Source organism: Conger conger, chromosome 13 (genome assembly GCF_963514075.1).
Source record: "Conger conger chromosome 13, fConCon1.1, whole genome shotgun sequence".
NCBI lineage: Eukaryota > Metazoa > Chordata > Actinopteri > Anguilliformes > Congridae > Conger > Conger conger.
This window is the reverse complement of record NC_083772.1, coordinates 21,440,094-21,458,683: the sequence shown is the minus strand read 5'-3', so window position 1 is coordinate 21,458,683 and position 18,590 is coordinate 21,440,094. Positions and strand designations below refer to the sequence as shown.

General features: G+C 41.1%; 1 protein-coding gene across 4 annotated transcripts in view; it reads left to right on the top strand.

Annotated features, from left to right (window-relative positions):
- LOC133107798 (glutamate receptor ionotropic, kainate 1) overlaps positions 1–18,590 on the top strand; it is a 59,511-nt gene that overhangs the window by 40,299 nt on the left and 622 nt on the right. For 2 of the 4 annotated variants that reach the window (XM_061216990.1, XM_061216992.1), the window contains 7 exons: positions 2,675–2,788; positions 3,202–3,405; positions 4,466–4,689; positions 7,287–7,405; positions 11,484–11,701; positions 13,144–13,369; positions 14,254–14,504. In XM_061216990.1, coding sequence (XP_061072974.1) covers positions 2,675–2,788; positions 3,202–3,405; positions 4,466–4,689; positions 7,287–7,405; positions 11,484–11,701; positions 13,144–13,369; positions 14,254–14,504 — 1,356 coding nt within the window. Of the gene's footprint in view, positions 1–2,674; positions 2,789–3,201; positions 3,406–4,465; positions 4,690–7,286; positions 7,406–7,964; positions 8,011–11,483; positions 11,702–13,143; positions 13,370–14,253; positions 14,864–18,590 lie in introns of those variants that run through there. The other 2 variants (XM_061216993.1, XM_061216991.1) reach the window with 2 other exon arrangements.

The following is an 18,590-nucleotide window of genomic DNA, read 5'->3' as shown; positions in this document are numbered from 1 at the left end:
CAATGCGTCCGTTACTGTGAGGGAAACCTCTGTTGAACAAACACATAAAACACTTGTTTATGGCTCAGTTCATGAAAGCGTAATGAAAAGGAATTAGGGAGGGTTTTTCTCCTGACCCGCTATATTTGGCAGTTTTTCTGTTATTCGTAATCGTAGGTTTTCAGTAATTACTTTAGTCAATCAGTCCCCTAACTCATTATATTCTTCACACATATGCATGGGTAATGCTTCCATTTACAGTCCTCTATAGGAAGTAAGAGGCATTTGCCAGGTGCATTGCACATAGTTGGGTAATTACCACTGGAGAAATGGGTAAATATCATAAGCTAAAACTGAAATATTGGTATTTCCAAGAAAGTTCCGATGAAGTACACAATTAAGTTATAAGGCTATAACCAACCAAAGTCTTAGATAAGATAGTGACTGGAATTTATAGTTAATAGAGGAAGCGTTTCTAAGTATTGTGATTTTAGTTTATTAGTATTTTCTTTTTTTCCCCCTGTGGTTATAACCCGATTATTTCCACGCATTTAACCGGGAAGAATACAGTCGCAGTACAGTAGTACCGTTCCTAATTCATGTAAATGGTTGACATTGGATGCAATAATACGATCTAAAATGCACCAAGTTGTTAGATTAATTCTCTAGTGTGCATTTGTACGGTTTTATAACTGTTTGTGAGGGGCAACAATTACGAACATTCTGCTAATACTCAATTCACCACAGCTGTCAATTTTAGTTTATGCTAGTGTATCTTTAATTGTACAAACAAAATAAATTTGTATTTGCTATAAGCTACCAAGTTGTGAAATAATTAAAAAGAACAAACAAATATGCCCTATTAAAAATAAATCACAACATGTACCACAGGATTTTGTTAAAGGGACAAAAACACAAAGTTAGTTGAAATATTTGCGTAACTGTCAACTGTAAATTCTATGTTGTCCCAGACATAACAATATGTAAACCATGCAATGCAACCACAGCTCAATACACGATACAGACTCAAACACTGAGGATCTTTCTCCAAGCGCCCAGACAGGATGGTGCTGTGTTTGAACCTGTTTGCCGTGTGAAAGCACGTCAAGATGGAGCAATCGCAGTGTGATCTGGACTTTGAAGTTGTAAGACCTGCTGGTTTCCCTGTGAACTCCTCTGGCCACGGAGTGTCCCAGGGGTGAGCTTATGGCCTCTTCTCTGTTGCTCCCGGCTCTCTCCTTCCCTTAAGTTCAGGGTGAGGATGAGGACTAAACGCTATGAGACAGCCGCGATCAGGCTCTGTAATGAGCTCTCACACTGAGCAAAATGAAACACATCCCAGTGATATGTATTTATTCCCCCTGTATTACTTATCGTGTGTGCTGGAGCTGAACGTCTGTCCTCTTTGTGTACTGTATGTTCATTTTTCTGCTTTTATTTCGTGTTGCGTGTTGGAGCCAAGTGAATTTCTCTGTTGTGGGATAATAAAGCTGACTTGACCTAACCTGACCTAACTCTTCACGGGAATTTAGAACTCCATCCAGAGTTTGGGAATAACCGATGTGCTTTGAATGGGAAATCGATCTCAAGCGAAGCCCGAGTTCAGAAAGCAAACAAGAAAAAGTGCTAATCCATTTTAGTCTCATCTTTTGTGAATGTGTATTTAGTGTTGTTCAAACTTGCAATGTCTTGTTGAGTCAACTGTATTGGTTTATGCATTTTGCCAGCACACAAGTCATATTTTATCTGTTGAAGCATTTGAAAAACGCGATTAAACCTCTGGCACTGTGTTCCTTCTCATAAGCAATCCATTTTGTAAAAAAGGCTTGTGGTTGCATTTCTCAAGTAGTTTTTTTTGCACGAAATCTGAAATAAATTCTCCAGGTATGCTGTTTATTGACTTATCCTCCCCAAATATTTGATATCTTGTTAAAGCAGAGGCACAACACACCAAGTGATTCACGAAGAAGTGACTAATGCTGAGATCTAGAAAGAGATCTTGAGTTGTGGTGTAGAATTTAAATTTTAATTTTTTTTAAGTTCAGGGCAGGGAGGAGGCTTTATGGTTATTAGGCAAGCTAGGAGATGGGAATGCTCAATGTTATTGTAGCCATGATAAGATCCGCATAGCTGTTGGGCCCTTGAGCAAGGCCCTTAACCCTTTATTGCTCCAGGAGGGATTGTCCCCTGCTTAGTCTAATCAACATAAGTTACGTTGGATAAAAGCATCAGCTAAAGATCAGTAATGTAATGTACCTCTGCCTCTTGAATTGTAGTATATTAAAGCTAGTACCGTACTGCACATTTCTCCACTTGGACCTCTGCTTTGGTAGTTTGACTCAGACCTGTGTGAAATATGTAATTGTTTTGGATTCAAATACTTGTCCTGTGCTCGATTGATCTTGCCTGATGCAAGATCTTGCCAATGCTTTCATTGGTTTCAATATCAGAATACAAGCTCACAGACAATAGATGAATACAAGCTCGCAGACAATACAGCATTGAAGTAAAGCAGTAAAGCATTGAATCCAAAACAATGACAAATTTCACGCTGGTCTTGTTTGTCTTAGAAATGAAATATGCTGCCTATTGTTTTTTTTTTAGGTTTACTGTATGTTATTACTGTATGTGTTGTGTTTTTTGTTCTTTTTCTTGATGGCCCTTTTGAGATGTGCTTCTTGCGCTTACATTGCAGATTGGAGTCTGGAACTCCAATGGTGGCCTTAACCTGACGGACAGCAACAAGGAAAAGTCCACAAATGTCACTGATTCCATGGCCAACAGAACTCTGGTCGTAACCACTATACTGGTAAGAACAAACGGACAGAATTATGCTCATATTTCGCATATTTGAGAGTAGTTTAGAAGCAAATCATTTGCGACATTAATTTTCAAATCACTAATTATTTAGACTGCAGAGCTTAAAAAACTCTTTGTTTCTGGAATGATTTTGGTAACACTTTATTTTATAGCCCATTAATTACCTAGTATTTACTGGGTAAGTACACAGCTACTTCTACTTTGACTACTTTGATTTCAGTGTACTATAAAACAAAGTCAGTAAGTACATTTTACAGCCTTTTTATAGTACTCGCCTCTGAAATCAAAATAGTTACCTTGTATAAGTGCCTGGTATTTACCCAGTAAATACTAGTTAATTAACAGGCTGTAAAATAAAGCATTACCATGATTAAAAAAATAAATAAAACATTTTGTTTTTAGGAAAACCCATATGTAATGTACAAGAAGTCGGACAAACCGTTGTACGGCAATGACCGATTCGAGGGGTACTGCCTGGACCTGTTGAAGGAACTGTCAAACATTCTTGGCTTCGCGTACGAGGTGAAACTGGTGTCAGACGGGAAGTACGGAGCGCAGAACGACAAGGGCGAGTGGAACGGCATGGTTCGAGAACTCATAGACCACGTGAGTCCTGCCATTTTATTTCTGTAAGTCTTACCCGAGTGCCTGAGGTGGCCGTAACTCCATTTTACCTCCACTAATAAAGGAAAGGCCTCGAGCATGTTTTCAGTAGGACTTGTCTGCCAGGCCTTGAGTGGCTATCGGAACGTTTCATCAAAACAGTCACTGAAACGGTTACCATGCAACCGCGGTCACGATGTGTTAGCTCTCAAACCCGATTCTCCAAACCTGCAGGGTAGTCTCGGCTTGATGTAGTGCTAGAGGGTCACAGGATTTGTGGATTCTTTCTTTCTTTTCAAAGGCAACAAATTCAGACCTAAGAATCCAATTACATTACAATTTAATTAACTGACTAATAAACTGCTTCAACTGCTCAGTTAAGATGCTGAGTAACAATGAAAGTGTGCACACTGCAGTTCTGCTGGACCAGAATTAAACCCTCCTGGCCTAATGCAATTGAATTAACACATAATATAATGCCACAGTTGGCAAAAGTATATATTTAGTCAAACAGTATATACCTCTGCCCGTCCATTTGTCCATCTAGGACAAACATATCTGGAAAAGTAATGGCGGGATTGCCATGGAATTTGCGGTGCAAATTCATGCTCCCAAGAGGAAGATTTTGGTGACCCCATGACCTTTGCTCTCGTACAACCATCAGGCCAAACATATCAAAAAGTAATGACCGGATTACCAACACATTTGCATTTGACATTCATGCAATCAGAATGGCATATTTGCCCTCAGTGGTCGCTTATTGTTCAGTGCCGCGGTATAATATAATATAATGGTAAATCTCTGCATTTATATAGCACCATTATCCAAAGTACAATTGATGCTTCTCATTCACCCATTCAAACACACACCAACGGCAATTGGCTGCCATGCAAGGCACCAACCAGCTCGTCAGGAGCAATTTGGGGTTGGGTGTCTTGCTCAGGGAGACTTTGACACACCCAGGGCGGGATCAAACCGACAACACTCCGACTGCCAGATGACTGCTCTTACCTCTTGAGCTAATGTCGAATAATGTAATGTGTTCCTGTTGTCGTGACGGCAGGTGGCTGACCTCGCAGTGGCTCCACTGACCATCACCTACGTGAGGGAGAAGGTGATCGACTTCTCCAAGCCCTTCATGACCCTGGGCATCAGCATCCTGTACCACAAGCCCAACGGCACCAACCCAGGGGTCTTCTCCTTCCTCAACCCGCTGTCCCCCGACATCTGGATGTACGTCCTGCTGGCCTGCCTGGGGGTCAGCTGTGTGCTGTTCGTCATCGCCAGGTAAGGCACACCTGAGAGTTCAGCTTCCTGGCTTTCCACCCCTGTGCTGACCTAAGGCACGGTGAAACACAGTTAAATGACAGTACAGTTCAATTCAATTCAATTTGATTTGTACACTGCAAAGACTAAGTAAAATACTTTAGTCTTATAATGCTACTTCAGAAAAAGTTTTTACTTAAATAGGATGCAAATGAAGACAGTTTGACCCATTTCAAGCAAATTTGCTGATGGAATAAGATAATCTCATCTCAAGATTTGCCAATTACATTTTTTCAAGAGTTTTACATTTTTCAAGTTAAAACAGGATAATATGTTCTACTTGTGAGAAAAAATAAGTCTTATTAAAGGACTAAAATGCTTGTTAAGATGGTCACTTTTTGCAGTATGTAGCGCTTTTCACAGAAGGCAGAGTAACAGAAGGGCCAAGGAAGCAGAAATGGCAGCCCTAAGCCCCCAAATAGCACATGAGGTAAAAAAGAGGGGAGACAAACCCTCAAACAGTGGTGAGAAAAAACTCCCCGATGGGAAGAAATCTCAGGAGGAACCCGGCTAAAGCTTAGGAAGCTTAGGGATACAAAAAACATATTTCTGCTCTTACAGAATATGATTTTTTTCCACAAAAGGAGAGAGGCTTCTTTATTTTTTGCCTCATACAGTTCTATTTTGTAATGGTTGAGGATTTTTAGTTGGGTGAAGCATTAATCTTAATTAATTTCTCTTTTGGAGGGGTTGTCTTATGAGCGGGAGTGCTCATAATCGCATAATTAGCTGCAGATGGTCATTTACATGAGATTCGTCAATGGTACGTACAGTATTTGGTTGATGAGCGATTCTTGGGCCCCATTATGGACTAAAACGCCTTAAAAATGTCTCCCAAGCAGTGGGGACATTACACAGCAGCTTCCAGGCTGAACAGCTGTGTATGCAGACTCTCCCATCTCACCTAGACAATTTGTCATTGTCTTTCGCCATGCGCTGAGTGTCCATTGTGTGCGATCTCTCGATCCGTATTGATATCCATGCATTTTACAGTCTGGAAGCATTCAGAACAGCTGTTGGTCGTTGGCAAGACCGTCTTAAGCAGGGGGGAGAGAATGCTCCTGGGGGGAGGGGGGGTAGTTTAGTTGTGGTGATTAAAATGTAAACCCTGTCTGCTTGGATCCCCTTAATGGATGGTTGTAATCATCAGGAGCTGTAAACTGTTTGTATAACTGTGGTGTTTTTTTTTTCATTGCAGAATAGTCTTAACAAGTACTTTAGTCCTGTAATGACACTTAAAAACCTAAAAACACTCTTTTTATTTCTCTCAAGTACAAAAGATTAGCTTTTAAGTTTCCTTAACAAATGAAATTTTCTAACGCCCTTGGCAAAACTTGAAAAGAGTCTCACCTTATTGGCAATATTTTAGCCTTTTTTTCGCAAAAAAAAAAAAAAAGTTATAGAAATTAGTCAAAATCTAAGACAAAAAAATCTATTTTTCGGTGGTTTGGGCTTACATGTGTATTGCATAATTTTTAGGGGCCCTATGGAAAATAAATAATTTTGCGGCCCCTCCAAAGCATTGGCACCTTCTAATGGTTCTGCTGGGAACACAATGCTGAGGGCCCTAGGCTCAGTCCTGATCTCTCTGGGGGGGGGGGGAACTGTGCCTGGACCGCAGAACTGTGCCTGGACCTTACTGCTGCAGCATGCGCTGTCCAATCACAACAACCTCTCTACTTTAAATCCTTTTCTCGAAAAGTACATTTCTGGGAAGTAGATTGGGCAAGTTACACATTTACCTTGAGGTAATCCTTTTTTTCTCAGAATAACGCAAATTAAAAAATGCAAATGCATTCCTGTTTGTCCTGATAATCATTTCAAGGGCAGTTGAAAATTCAATAGCTAGCTTCCAGGCAAAGTTTCATGATTGCCTTGTATTTTTTGAGTTGTTCTGGAAATTTTATATATATACTTTATATCACTGACCTCTGATCATATTAAAAATGTGGCCGATTTTTTCCCCCAGTTGTGTTTAGTTTTCCTTCTTTTAAAAAATTAAATCTCTGGTGTTATTGTGTATAATTGAAGACATAATACAAAATGACATTTCAGAAGAAGTGGTTTGACTTGTGGAGAGCAGAAAGTGTGACATTGCACAGTATGTGATGGAATCATTAAGTAAGGATGAAAATTTTTCATTTGCATAAAAAACTATTATCCTGTTGGACATGTACTTTTTTTTGTTACTGTTATTTTGAGATCTGTGTTTGCTAAAGATGGCTTTATTGCTACTTTAGCTTGGCTATGTACATTTATTTTAGGTCTTGCAATAGTGTCTACTTGTTTTATTACTAGTGTGTGTTTGCTTAGACGGTTTGTTTGTCTCATCAGAGTAATCCACAAGGTCCAAGTCCTTATCTTTGTGGTCACTCCTAGCACTTGAAACTGTACTTCCCTCAAGGGTCTGTCAGCGCACTTGTCCCTGGTTATGGGTGTTCAATTTATTGCAGGTCGTTCTGGATAAGAGAGTCTGCCAAATGCCCGTAATGTAATGTAATGTAATGAGATGTCCTTTCTGAACGGTGTTTTCAGAATGACTTTGTCCCCTGCTCCAGGTTCACGCCCTATGAGTGGTACAACCCTCACCCCTGCAACCCAGATTCGGATGTGGTTGAAAACAACTTCACCCTGCTGAACAGTTTCTGGTTTGGAGTGGGGGCTCTCATGCAGCAAGGTACACCGTATGCTGTGGGAAGCATCAGAGAACAGGAGTGGGAGATATTTTATGAAAGGTTTTGGTTTGGGGCTGGGAGTTGGGCACGGATCAGTACACATTTTACACTTGTTGTTTTGAATCAAATCAAGAGTTGTCTGAAATAATCATATGCATTAAAGCTTAATGTTGACTTGTCAAGCTTGGCTCTCATTTCTGAGAGTTCACCTTACTTTTTACCTGCTCCAAATGCTCTCCTCAGAGTCTCAGAACGCCTCATTGAGCTGACCACCGGTTCAATAGCATTTGTTTTTGATTTAGTTACTTCTCTGCATTTGAATAAGCTTGCCTGGTGTATTGAAAGAAATTAAATGATCCCAACAGTGTAAATCCCCGCTCATCTGCTCCTGCTTGCAGGCTCAAATGCCCCAGGCAGGATCAGTAGAGTATAGAAGAGTATTCGAATCCAAAACAAATTCTATTTGAACCCAGGTCTGGTCCATGTTCTCTTTCCCTGCTGTAAACCGCCAGAGGATGCCATTTTGAGTCTTGAAGCAGCTGTTGATGTCATTTTTAACAGAAGGAAAAACGGCACTGTGATGATGAAGTTGAGTTGGAAACGTAACCGATGATGTTGGCAGTGGTACTACAGAGCAAAACTGCCGTAAGATATAGACATTTCATGGATGTTTCACCAGAAGAACAATATTGGAAAAATATATACCAGAGATTATACCAGAGAAGATATACCAGAGATTCATTTTTGAATTTCCTTTGATATATGTCACTGTCAGATGATGTGCATTAAGATATTAGCTTATTTTGAAAACAGGAATAGAAATGCGATGGACACACATACTTTTTTTATAAGACATCATTGGCTACGCTTTGAACAGTAAGTCTGACCTGGGCGGTTCATCCTTTCATATGGCCGTACTGATCAATGGCCTCCAGACTATGTTCAGAAGTAGAAATAGGTTGTCTAACGGCTAAAACAAAGATCTACACCCACATCGGCCCTGTTTCAGGTAAGATTGGACCCCCCTGGTCTTACCCCGAGTATTTCTTTCCTGTCCAGTACATCTCAGTTCACCTTTGTGTGATCTCCCCGTAGCTTCAAAAGCCTTGAACATTGCCGAAGAAGTGCCTTAGTTTAAGTTTGTTCGTTTTTGTTGTTTCCACCAGGATGGATTCGGCCATGAATGAGTTTTTGTATTTGTTGTTCATGGGTGTTGTGTGTGGACAATTTTTTCATATTTTCCTCCATTTCTGTCAAGCTGGTGACCACTTGCTGCTCAAGAGATTTTTCAGCTACACTTTACAATAAGGTTCATGAATTGGCATTAACTAATGTAGCTGTTAACATGAATTAATGATGGACAAATACATTAATTGAGCATAACATGAACTTTTCATAAGTTAATGCATTTGTTAATGTCTAACTAATGTATTTGTTTCATGATATTTATACATTAGCAAACCATAGGATTAACTAATTTGTTAGCCATTAGCAAATGCATTAACTGACTTTTTTATTCTAATATGAATTAATGTTGTTGTTAATATGTAGCTATTAGTTAATGCAAATTCATGGAACTTATGGTATGTGTTACCACTTTTTAATTTCGAATGTGGCCCCAAATAATTCCCAAGCTGCTCCCCCACTGGTTTAATAGCAAAGAGGGTGATGATTCTGAAAGAACAAGGCCTGAATCAGCATTTTTCTGCCATTCATCTTTTCGGCCTTTGTGAGCCTTCATCCTTAATCCCAAATAAAGATACTTTTGACGTCTCTGATAGCCAGTGCATTTTTTTCATCCATATTCCTGTGTATGGAAATGGCCCACTGGACTTCTGAGTTCTGTAATTAGGGACTTCATTTCATGCTTCAGTTCAGTTTTACCCTTGAAACAGTACTGTATACCATAAACTCGCACAGATTGTTCGTGTGAATCCCATTTGATGTATGTCGCTGTCAAATAATGTGCATTTGCATAAGATATAAGCTCATGGAGAACGGCAATGGAAATGAGACGCACGCATGCAAGCACACACACACACACACACACACATACACATATACCCACATGCATATGCACATATACACTATACACACACACACACACACATACACATACACCTGCACGCACACACACACACACACACACACACACACACACATCCACACACGCACCCATACATATACACACACACAAACACACATACACATAAACACACACTCTTTGAACAGTAGGTCTGGCCTGGGCAGTTCCTCTCCTATAGCCATACAGTGTGTACATTAAGATTAACTCCTGATCTGGGTTTAATGGCGCATTTCCATTCTGCTGCCGTTGCTTGGCTTGTGTTTCCGTGCTGATGAATGGTATCCCAGTACGCATCAAAACAACAAATGGTGTGGCTTCACCTACATTATGCTAATGAACGGACCCCACATTAGTTAACTGCTGTCTTCGTAAAAAAACAAAACAACAACAGCTTGCACGTATGGAATTATAACAGCATCTGTCACGCAGAGCTAGATAATGCGTGTGTTTGAGTTTTCCGTAGTTTTCTTTTTATAGTCCCACATGTATCCGTGTTCTCTTCCTGGTTTTAGTGTGTAAAGCGCTCACAAAACATTCGCAAAGAGCAGTGATGGAAGTCTTTTGAAAAGTCCCCCTCCCCCTCCGTCTTCTCCTTTTCAGCTCTCTGTGTTAACATAGTGTAGCTTAAGTGGAGAGAATACAATAGTGAAGGAGAGGGATGAAGGAGCAAAATAACTAACTAACTAACTCATTTAGAATTCTCAAATGTTATCCAAAGGCTTTTTGCTCGGTCTCAAAGAGGCAGATTACATGGGCTTAAAGGGTTATATTTAGCAACGTCATCCGATATTTTTGCACAGACATGCGTTACGAGCAGCTTTCAAAAAATAGCAATTAACTCTGAAAATATGCATACTTCGACCAAATGTTTTTTTCCAAAAAAGACAAACCGAAAGCTTCAGGATGATAAGAAAAGCTCAGAAACGCAATAAATATGTGCTTGGGCCTTTTAACTGCCGTGGTTTCATCTTTTGGAATGCAGGGTTTGGTGCTGCCATTTCTTCCAAAAAGGCAGGACGGTAGAGCCCTAAACGGATAAGACTGAGGAAAATGAACCAACATGGAGGTTGGTTCGACATTTGAAGTAGTGATGGGTTTCACAACTTCTAAATTATCGGCTCAATTAACCTTGTCTAGCTGTGGGACTGTGTAAAGCCTGACTGATGACTTCTAATGATTCTACTAGATTTTACAGACATTTTATTAGGTCAACTGTTCTGCCTAAACTTTTTTCCAAGCTTCTCTCATACTTCGAGCCATAATACCCACAGTTAGGCAATACTATAACTATAGTTAGGCACACTATAAAATATGAGCAGGGAAAAATTGCGAATGTTAACCGTAGTGGGGAAATGAGATCCAAATGTGAGTCAATAACTCTTTTACCGCTGACATCTCTCCCGACACGGTGCGGAAGGAAACCAACGTAGAGACGTCAGCATTTCTGTAAAATAACTTTGCGAGCGGAGCATAGATGCGTATCTCCGTTAACGGCCAATCCGTCATCAGTTAAGGGAATATTCATTATCCGCCTGCGAGGAGCCAGCCATTAGACCAGATGAATGCTGGGCCTTGTGTTCCACTGACATTTCATTTCCGAGTGATGCATTGCTCTAAACGGACGTCAGTCCCCGTCCCAAACTGTGGAGTTCAGGAGCCCCGGAAGGTGAGGCAATGCACACACGATTGGACTTATCGCGGAAAAGGAAGATAAAAATCTAATTCGGGAATGAGCGATGTTACTGTACATACAGTCAATAGATAGGAACGGTTTAGCCACAGGACTCGGCAGAAGCCTGGGATGAATTCAGACTCATTGAGACTGACCTGTGCCCAGGACCTGAGGACCGTGTTCATTCATACTAACGGGCTCCGCACGTGGGGCAGATGCTGTCGTCCGAAATCGAACCTGGCTGCAGTAATCTCCTGTCGTGTTATCTTCTGAATGGCTCTCCATGCGTCTCTGTGTCTAACGCTGCTGCTTGTCGTGACAGGGTCTGAGCTGATGCCGAAGGCCCTGTCCACCAGGATTGTGGGGGGGATCTGGTGGTTCTTCACCTTGATAATAATATCGTCCTACACCGCCAACCTGGCTGCCTTCCTGACGGTGGAAAGGATGGACTCGCCCATCGACTCGGCGGACGACCTGGCCAAGCAGACGAAGATCGAGTACGGAGCGGTGAGGGACGGCTCCACCATGACCTTCTTCAAAGTAAGGAGACGCCCCTCTCTCTTCTTCTCTACTTCTCTTCTTTGCCTCTTCCATTACAACCTGTATGGTTTCATTCAGATCACTCCTTCGCACACTTTCACATTTTTGTGCCAAGCATAATTCCACCCATACAAAACAAAAGGTCAAAAGTAAAAAGCTACTGAGGCAGCCTCTAGCCTAGTGACTGAGGTGCTTGCCTGGGACCTGGAAGGTTGGTGGTTCAAGTGCAGCCACAGTAAGATCCATACAGCTGTTGGGGCCTTGAGCAAGGCCCTTAACCCCACATTGCTCCAGGGGGGATTGGCCCCTGCTTAGTCTAATAAACAGTACCGTAATTTGCTTTGGATAAAAGTGTCAGCTAAATAACAATTTATTATTATTATTATGAATTATTCACTCACAAATAATTATGTACTTTTTCAGAAATGTTATGGCAATTTTCATAGTGCAACCTGTCAAGTTTGTGCTATTGTGGCCCTCCCCCCTGTCACTTGCTTGTGTCTTATCGAAGAGAACGAGTGACTGTGTGTTGCAGATCTACTGCGATCTCACTTGGGTTTTGACAGCAGTAGCCCCAGCTGTCATGCATGGTTATGTCTTCCGTACGCTCTAGACGGAGAATGTGAGATAATTCTGTGCTTCTAAGTTGAAGGCTGGGGTTAAGATTTCACCCTGCTAAAGTGTCCCCTTCTCAACCCATCAAAACGAACCCGGTGGGGGCAGAGGGTGGTTTATCCACAAAGACTGTTGAGCGTGATTACTTCCCCCGTATCTCTGCGAACACGGCCTCTGGATGTACAGAATAAATTGAATCAGCGGGGAGATTTGCGCACAGCTGTCACATCCTGGCTGATTGAGGGAACGCAGACAAGGTTTTTCACTCCGAGTTCAAAATTCAGCAGCATGTGCCTCATAATGTTCTCTGAACCAGCAGCGTTTATTCATTAATTTTTTCATTCATTTAATCATTCATTCATTCAGTCATTCAGTCATTCAGTTATTCATTCATTCAGCTAGTCATTCATTTAGTCATTCAGTCGGTCAGTCAGTCATTCATTCATTTAATCATTTATTTAATCATTCATTCATTCATTCATTCATTCATTCCTTCATTCATTCATTCATTCAGTCAGTCAGTCAGTCAGTCAGTCATCCATTCATTAATAATAACATTTATTCAGCATTCAGTCAGTCAGTCAGTCAGTAAGTCATTAAGTCATTCTGTCATTCAGCCAGGTTTTTCTCCCCACATTTAAAATTGTAATAAGAGATTACGTGTGTGTTGCTGTTTGTGTGTGTGTGTGTGTGTGTATGTATGTATGTCTGTGTGTGTCTTGTTAAACCCCTTCAGATTACACTGAATGCACAAAATCCAGTTGTATTGCAGCATACAGTGCCAAAGCTTTCATAATACAGCTGCCTGCATTATTCTTGTTTTTCAGAAATCCAAAATCTCCACGTATGAGAAGATGTGGGCCTTCATGAGCAGCAGGAAGAACACGGCGCTGGTGAAGAACAACCGCGAGGGGATCCAGAGGGTGCTGACCACCGACTACGCCCTGCTGATGGAGTCCACCAGCATCGAGTACATCAGCCAGAGGAACTGCAACCTCACCCAGATCGGAGGGCTCATCGACTCCAAGGGCTACGGCGTGGGGACGCCCATCGGTGAGGTTCACCTGGCCCCCACGGGTCTCTCTAAACGCAACACACGTTCTGCAGTGCTCTGGAGCGCTAGCCTTTAACATCTAGAGCACTGGTCTCCAACCCGGGTCCTGGACAGAGCTATGGGGTCTGCTGGTTTTCGTTGTTACTCTGCGCTTAACACATTTACCTCACCTCACCTGGTTACTGGCCGATTTTAAGGTGAAAACAAAAACCAGCACACCCTGCAGCTCACCAGGACCAAAGTTGGATTTGATCCAAACCATTGTTTTGAACAGAACAATCCAGTGGGATAATCCTAAAAAAATAAGAAAAATATTGTGTCCATTGTTGCTGGTAATATTGGAAGCTTTGGCCTGCTGATCACAAGTTCAGCATTCTAACAATTACCCACCTTTCTTTCTCACAGAACATAGGCATTATTTTTCTCCCTACAAGATTAGCGACAATTATCTTGGTTGAAATATACCATTTCCTGGCATCAATCCTGCTGCGTGGTGGTGTTTTGTTGGTCAAACTTACAGTCTGAGCAGGGATGACCGGTTTTAGACCCGAATCTGATTTGCAGCATTTCTCTGCACATTTGAAGATAAGACATGGAGACGCACCATTCCATAGCTTTTGCCCTGGAAACTGGCCCCTGAAAGCCCTGATTTATTGAGGCACCGGGTAATGTTTTAGTTAAGTGTATGTTATGTTATGGCTATGTGGCTATCCATACTTATTGTGAGATGGCAGTGATCAGCCCTTTGGCTAAAGACATTCATACAGAGATAAAGTGAAAATACATATTTCTCTCCTCTCATAGACTGTAATTATATTATAGTTCCACAGGGCTAGAACTACAGGGCTCCTGCTAAACCTGCTTCTGCCGTTAACCCCTCTAGGTTCGCCCTACAGAGATAAGATCACCATCGCCATCCTGCAGCTCCAGGAGGAGGGGAAGCTCCACATGATGAAGGAGAAGTGGTGGAGAGGCAACGGCTGTCCTGAGGAGGACAACAAGGAGGCCAGCGCCCTGGGCGTGGAGAACATCGGGGGCATCTTCATCGTGCTGGCCGCCGGACTCGTCCTCTCCGTGTTCGTCGCCATCGGAGAGTTTATCTATAAAACGCGGAAGAACGCGGACATCGAGCAGGTGAGTGTGGGACAGTGCTCCTGGCACAAGTACTGACCACGTTGTGAGACCTCAAATCGTTTGAATGACTCTGACTTTGTTTTTTGCATAAACAATTATACACACTTGCAAATCCACTGTATTTTAGGCTTTATGACGCCTGCAAAAACACGGTTAAAGTGGCAATCTATGATTTCCTCGTTTTTTGTGTGGATTTAGCGGCCACCCATGGTGGCTGGCGGTCATAGCAGGTGTATTCTACACCACAATTCCTTCTCACCAGTCTTCTGACTGTTGGGGTGATTTCTGTTCTTCAGTTGCACTAATTGTTACATCCCTTGTTGTACACAACTGCGCTCAATCTCCTCCTCCTTGTGTGTTTCTGCCACTCAAACTCTACTGTTTTACTGCCGGAAGTACGCCTCTCAACACTCGTTTCCATAGACTTTCCCTGCGTACATTTCCACATAGGACAGGAATGAATTTTAATAAGATAAGATTTTAATATATAAAAATGGAATGAAGCGATGCAGATCGGTCTCAATGGTCATTACTAGAGAAATGCCAGTGGGAATATTTCTGAAATATGCAATTTATTCACTTGGGAAAAAAATCATAGATTGCCATTTTAAGTTCTCATTTGAATGTGAGTAACTGCACGGCTACAACAAAACAAGTAATACATCTGTAAGAATTTAGTGTGGTCACATAGTACAGTAGTTAGGACTAATTTTGAACATATTATCCTTTGTGCTATAAGACTATTATCCCTATTAATATTATGACGGAACATGTATTGAGCATTTTACCTTTAGCGATACTGCTATCCCCATTGGTCCAGTTAGGGAGATGAGACTGTTTTGTATTCAGCAGATATTGCTTGACTGTTTTGGCCTTGCGGTTGTTCATATTAATTATGTGCAGATGTTTATAGTGTACATTTGTCCATGCCATAGCACCATGTGTACATGCCGAAAAACACATGCACGCAGGGTGTGTGCATGAATACTTTATGATCAAGAAAATTAATATTTGATGTTGAAATATCTTTTCTGATTTATGACCAGCTGAGATCCAGATTCTGTAATCGCATATCTGTATTATGCACATGGACTTAATTTAGATGGAAATATATCTGAAAGGTTTCCACACACGGCCCAACAATTCTACTCATCTTTCTTCATCTGAGATATGAATTTATTACGCAGTAATATCATATCCCTCCTGGGTAAAATTGTGCTGGGAATGAAAAGCAATTTTTCAGGACTTTTATTATGGAGTCACTTTGCTTGTGTATACGTTTCTCTGCTTTTGTATAACTCATTGCTGATGTTTATGAAAATGCATGTATCTTACCAAGTGTTTTATCGTGTTGGAATGGCTGTTTTGGAATGGCTTTTAAGTTATGTGGCAACTTTGTGCATGTTTTTATTATTTTTATTTATATTTTTTTGTTTTCTTTTATCTTACTTGTCTCTTTCGATTTTGTTATGACTGCTTTTTTTTATGTTGTTTATTCTGCATGCAAGGCCTTTTTCAAATCCAAGCAAACGCTTCCTCACAATTCCACCTTGGGAATCGCGTTATCCGCGGATTTAGAGTGTGGGAACGTTCTTCGGGAAGCTGGTGTGGTGCCTGCACTAATTAGCTTCACGCGCCGTTACGCTCATTATGGTGGAAGGTTTGTGGTGTTTTGAGGGATATCCCCCCTGTTCCACCCCCCAAACCTACCCCACCCCCTGTCTCATGCCCCGCCGAGATCCCCCCCTTAGTTTCAGACTGCATCAGCCAAGAGATTTAATTACACAATTAAAATGCGATCACTGAAAAATGCCATTTAAGAGTGAAAACCACTGACACTAATTCTGTTTGCGATGCAGGCAGAAGGGTACACCTGCCCCTGAGCTGAATTTACTGCACATCTCAGAGTTGTGTTTCTGTCAGTACCTGTGTAATTTCAGTACACACAGATATTGAAAATGCTCGACACTGCTGTGTTTATGCGGAACCCACACTTGCCCCATGTGAAACTGTGGGAGGACTGACCCGATCCTTCACCCAGGAAAACAAAGAACAGATCATTCGACTATGTTAGCTGATACATGCTTTCCCATGTTTCATTTCTGACATGAAAAACGCAGGTGAGATTGTGTACGATGCTGAAACTGGACACAAAAAGTCATAGCAAAGTTTTTCTCTTAACAAAACAAATCCAGTCCAAACACTAAATGTTCAGAAAGGTGATCTCGTTCTCTTTAATTGCTGTGGAACAGTGCAGAAATAGCTAATCAATCATGCGCTCTAAAGCCCTCCGTTTTTATATGAATTTTTATGTTGCGTCACACTTGAGCGAAAACGGCAAATTTATCTGCATCGCATTGCCTCTGTTTGGTGACTGTGAGTGCAGCTGTTATAAATAAAGTTATCATTGTGAATTGGATTACAAATCATTCAGACGCCCAGGTTCTGAGCTCCTGTAAGGTCAAAGAGACTCACACCATGAGGAAATCACTCTAGACATAAGAGCAGAACTGTGGTTAGAAGTCATCATCTAAGGTGCTGATCTATAATAATAATTTGTTATTTAATATAAAGAAGTCTCTACTTCACTTTAATTCTTGTCCTCTAGTCTCTGTTTTTGTATTGCTCTGGTTGAATGGATGAATGTTAACGTCTGTGAACATGGAAGAGGTCTGAAGTAATGGATATAAATATGTATCAAATGTGAAATATATCTAATCTGGAGTCTGAATCAATCCATTTAGATTTGCTTCTGGCAAGCCAGTGAGCATAAATAATGTAAAAAACCTAAAAATGAATGTCTTGTAACTTCTACAGAAACTGTACCACAGAAAGACAGTAATCCCCAAAGTACCATTATTATCTCCATTATTGATATAAGTACCATTATTATCTCCATTGTAGTATTGCTTTTGCTTGTTTATCCTAGATATGCATTTCATTTTATTAAAGTTAGCATGCAATAGTGTGTGTGTGCCTGTGTGTGTGTGTATCTGTCTGTCTGTTTGTGTTGATTTCAAATGCCTACTGTAGACTTTTTTTAAAATCAAAAACATACATTTACTATATCACATTTTTTTTTTTTTTTTTAGATATTTTTTAGCTTTATTGGACAGTATACAGTATAGAGAGACAGGAAGAATGGGAGCAAGAGAGAGGGGAAGACATGCGACAAATGTCAGACGGTCGGATTCGAACCGCCGACGTCGCAGCTCGCAATGAGCATGCGGTCAGTGCTCTACAGGCTGCGCCACCGAGACACCCCTATATCACGTTTATGTGCTAGCATCATGCAAACAGATTTTAAGACAAATAAATAGTTTAAAAAAATTTTACCATATAAAACCAGACGCACACTTAAAATGTGGCACAATCACAATATCATCTTATCTTAGCTTTTCTTTTTCTCAAAAGACAAAAAAAGCTAGATGGCTGAACTATTTTCCCCCCACTGCTTCATGCAGTGAATACATGACCATCATTAGCCACAGGCCAGTACAGTAAAGCTATCTCTGAGGCCAGCAGGTAGAGGGTCAAGGTCACCTAGGAATGTTCCCGGAAGAGAACATTAATTAAATAACGAGAATTGAGCACAAGATTTAGCAGTAGTCCTCACTCCTGGTCCTGGAGAGCCGCAGGGTGTGCTGGGTTTTGTTGTTACTCGGCACTTAATTGATCAATTAAAGCAGTTAATTACACCATGAACTCATCTCACCTGGTTTCTTGTGTTTAAATTGCTTGTTGATAAGAAGATGAAAATGAATACCAGCACACCCTGTGGCTCTCCAGGACCAGCACTGGGTTAAAGGGTTTTCTTTATTTTTTATTTATTTAGATTTTCTTTACATTTTCACATTTCTTTTCTTTCTCCATGCACTGGGCAAAGATCATTTTTAATGCAATGGGCTTTTTTTCTGTGTAGAAGTGCCTTGTATGTATGGCTGTATGTATGGCTATCACATATCGAGCATTTACAGTACAGAGAGGCTAGGGCGACATCACTACCCTCTCATTATCTTCTCACATTCAAACTGTCTTCACAAAGCAGCCTGTCAGACGTGGAAAAATACATCATTTCAAAGAACA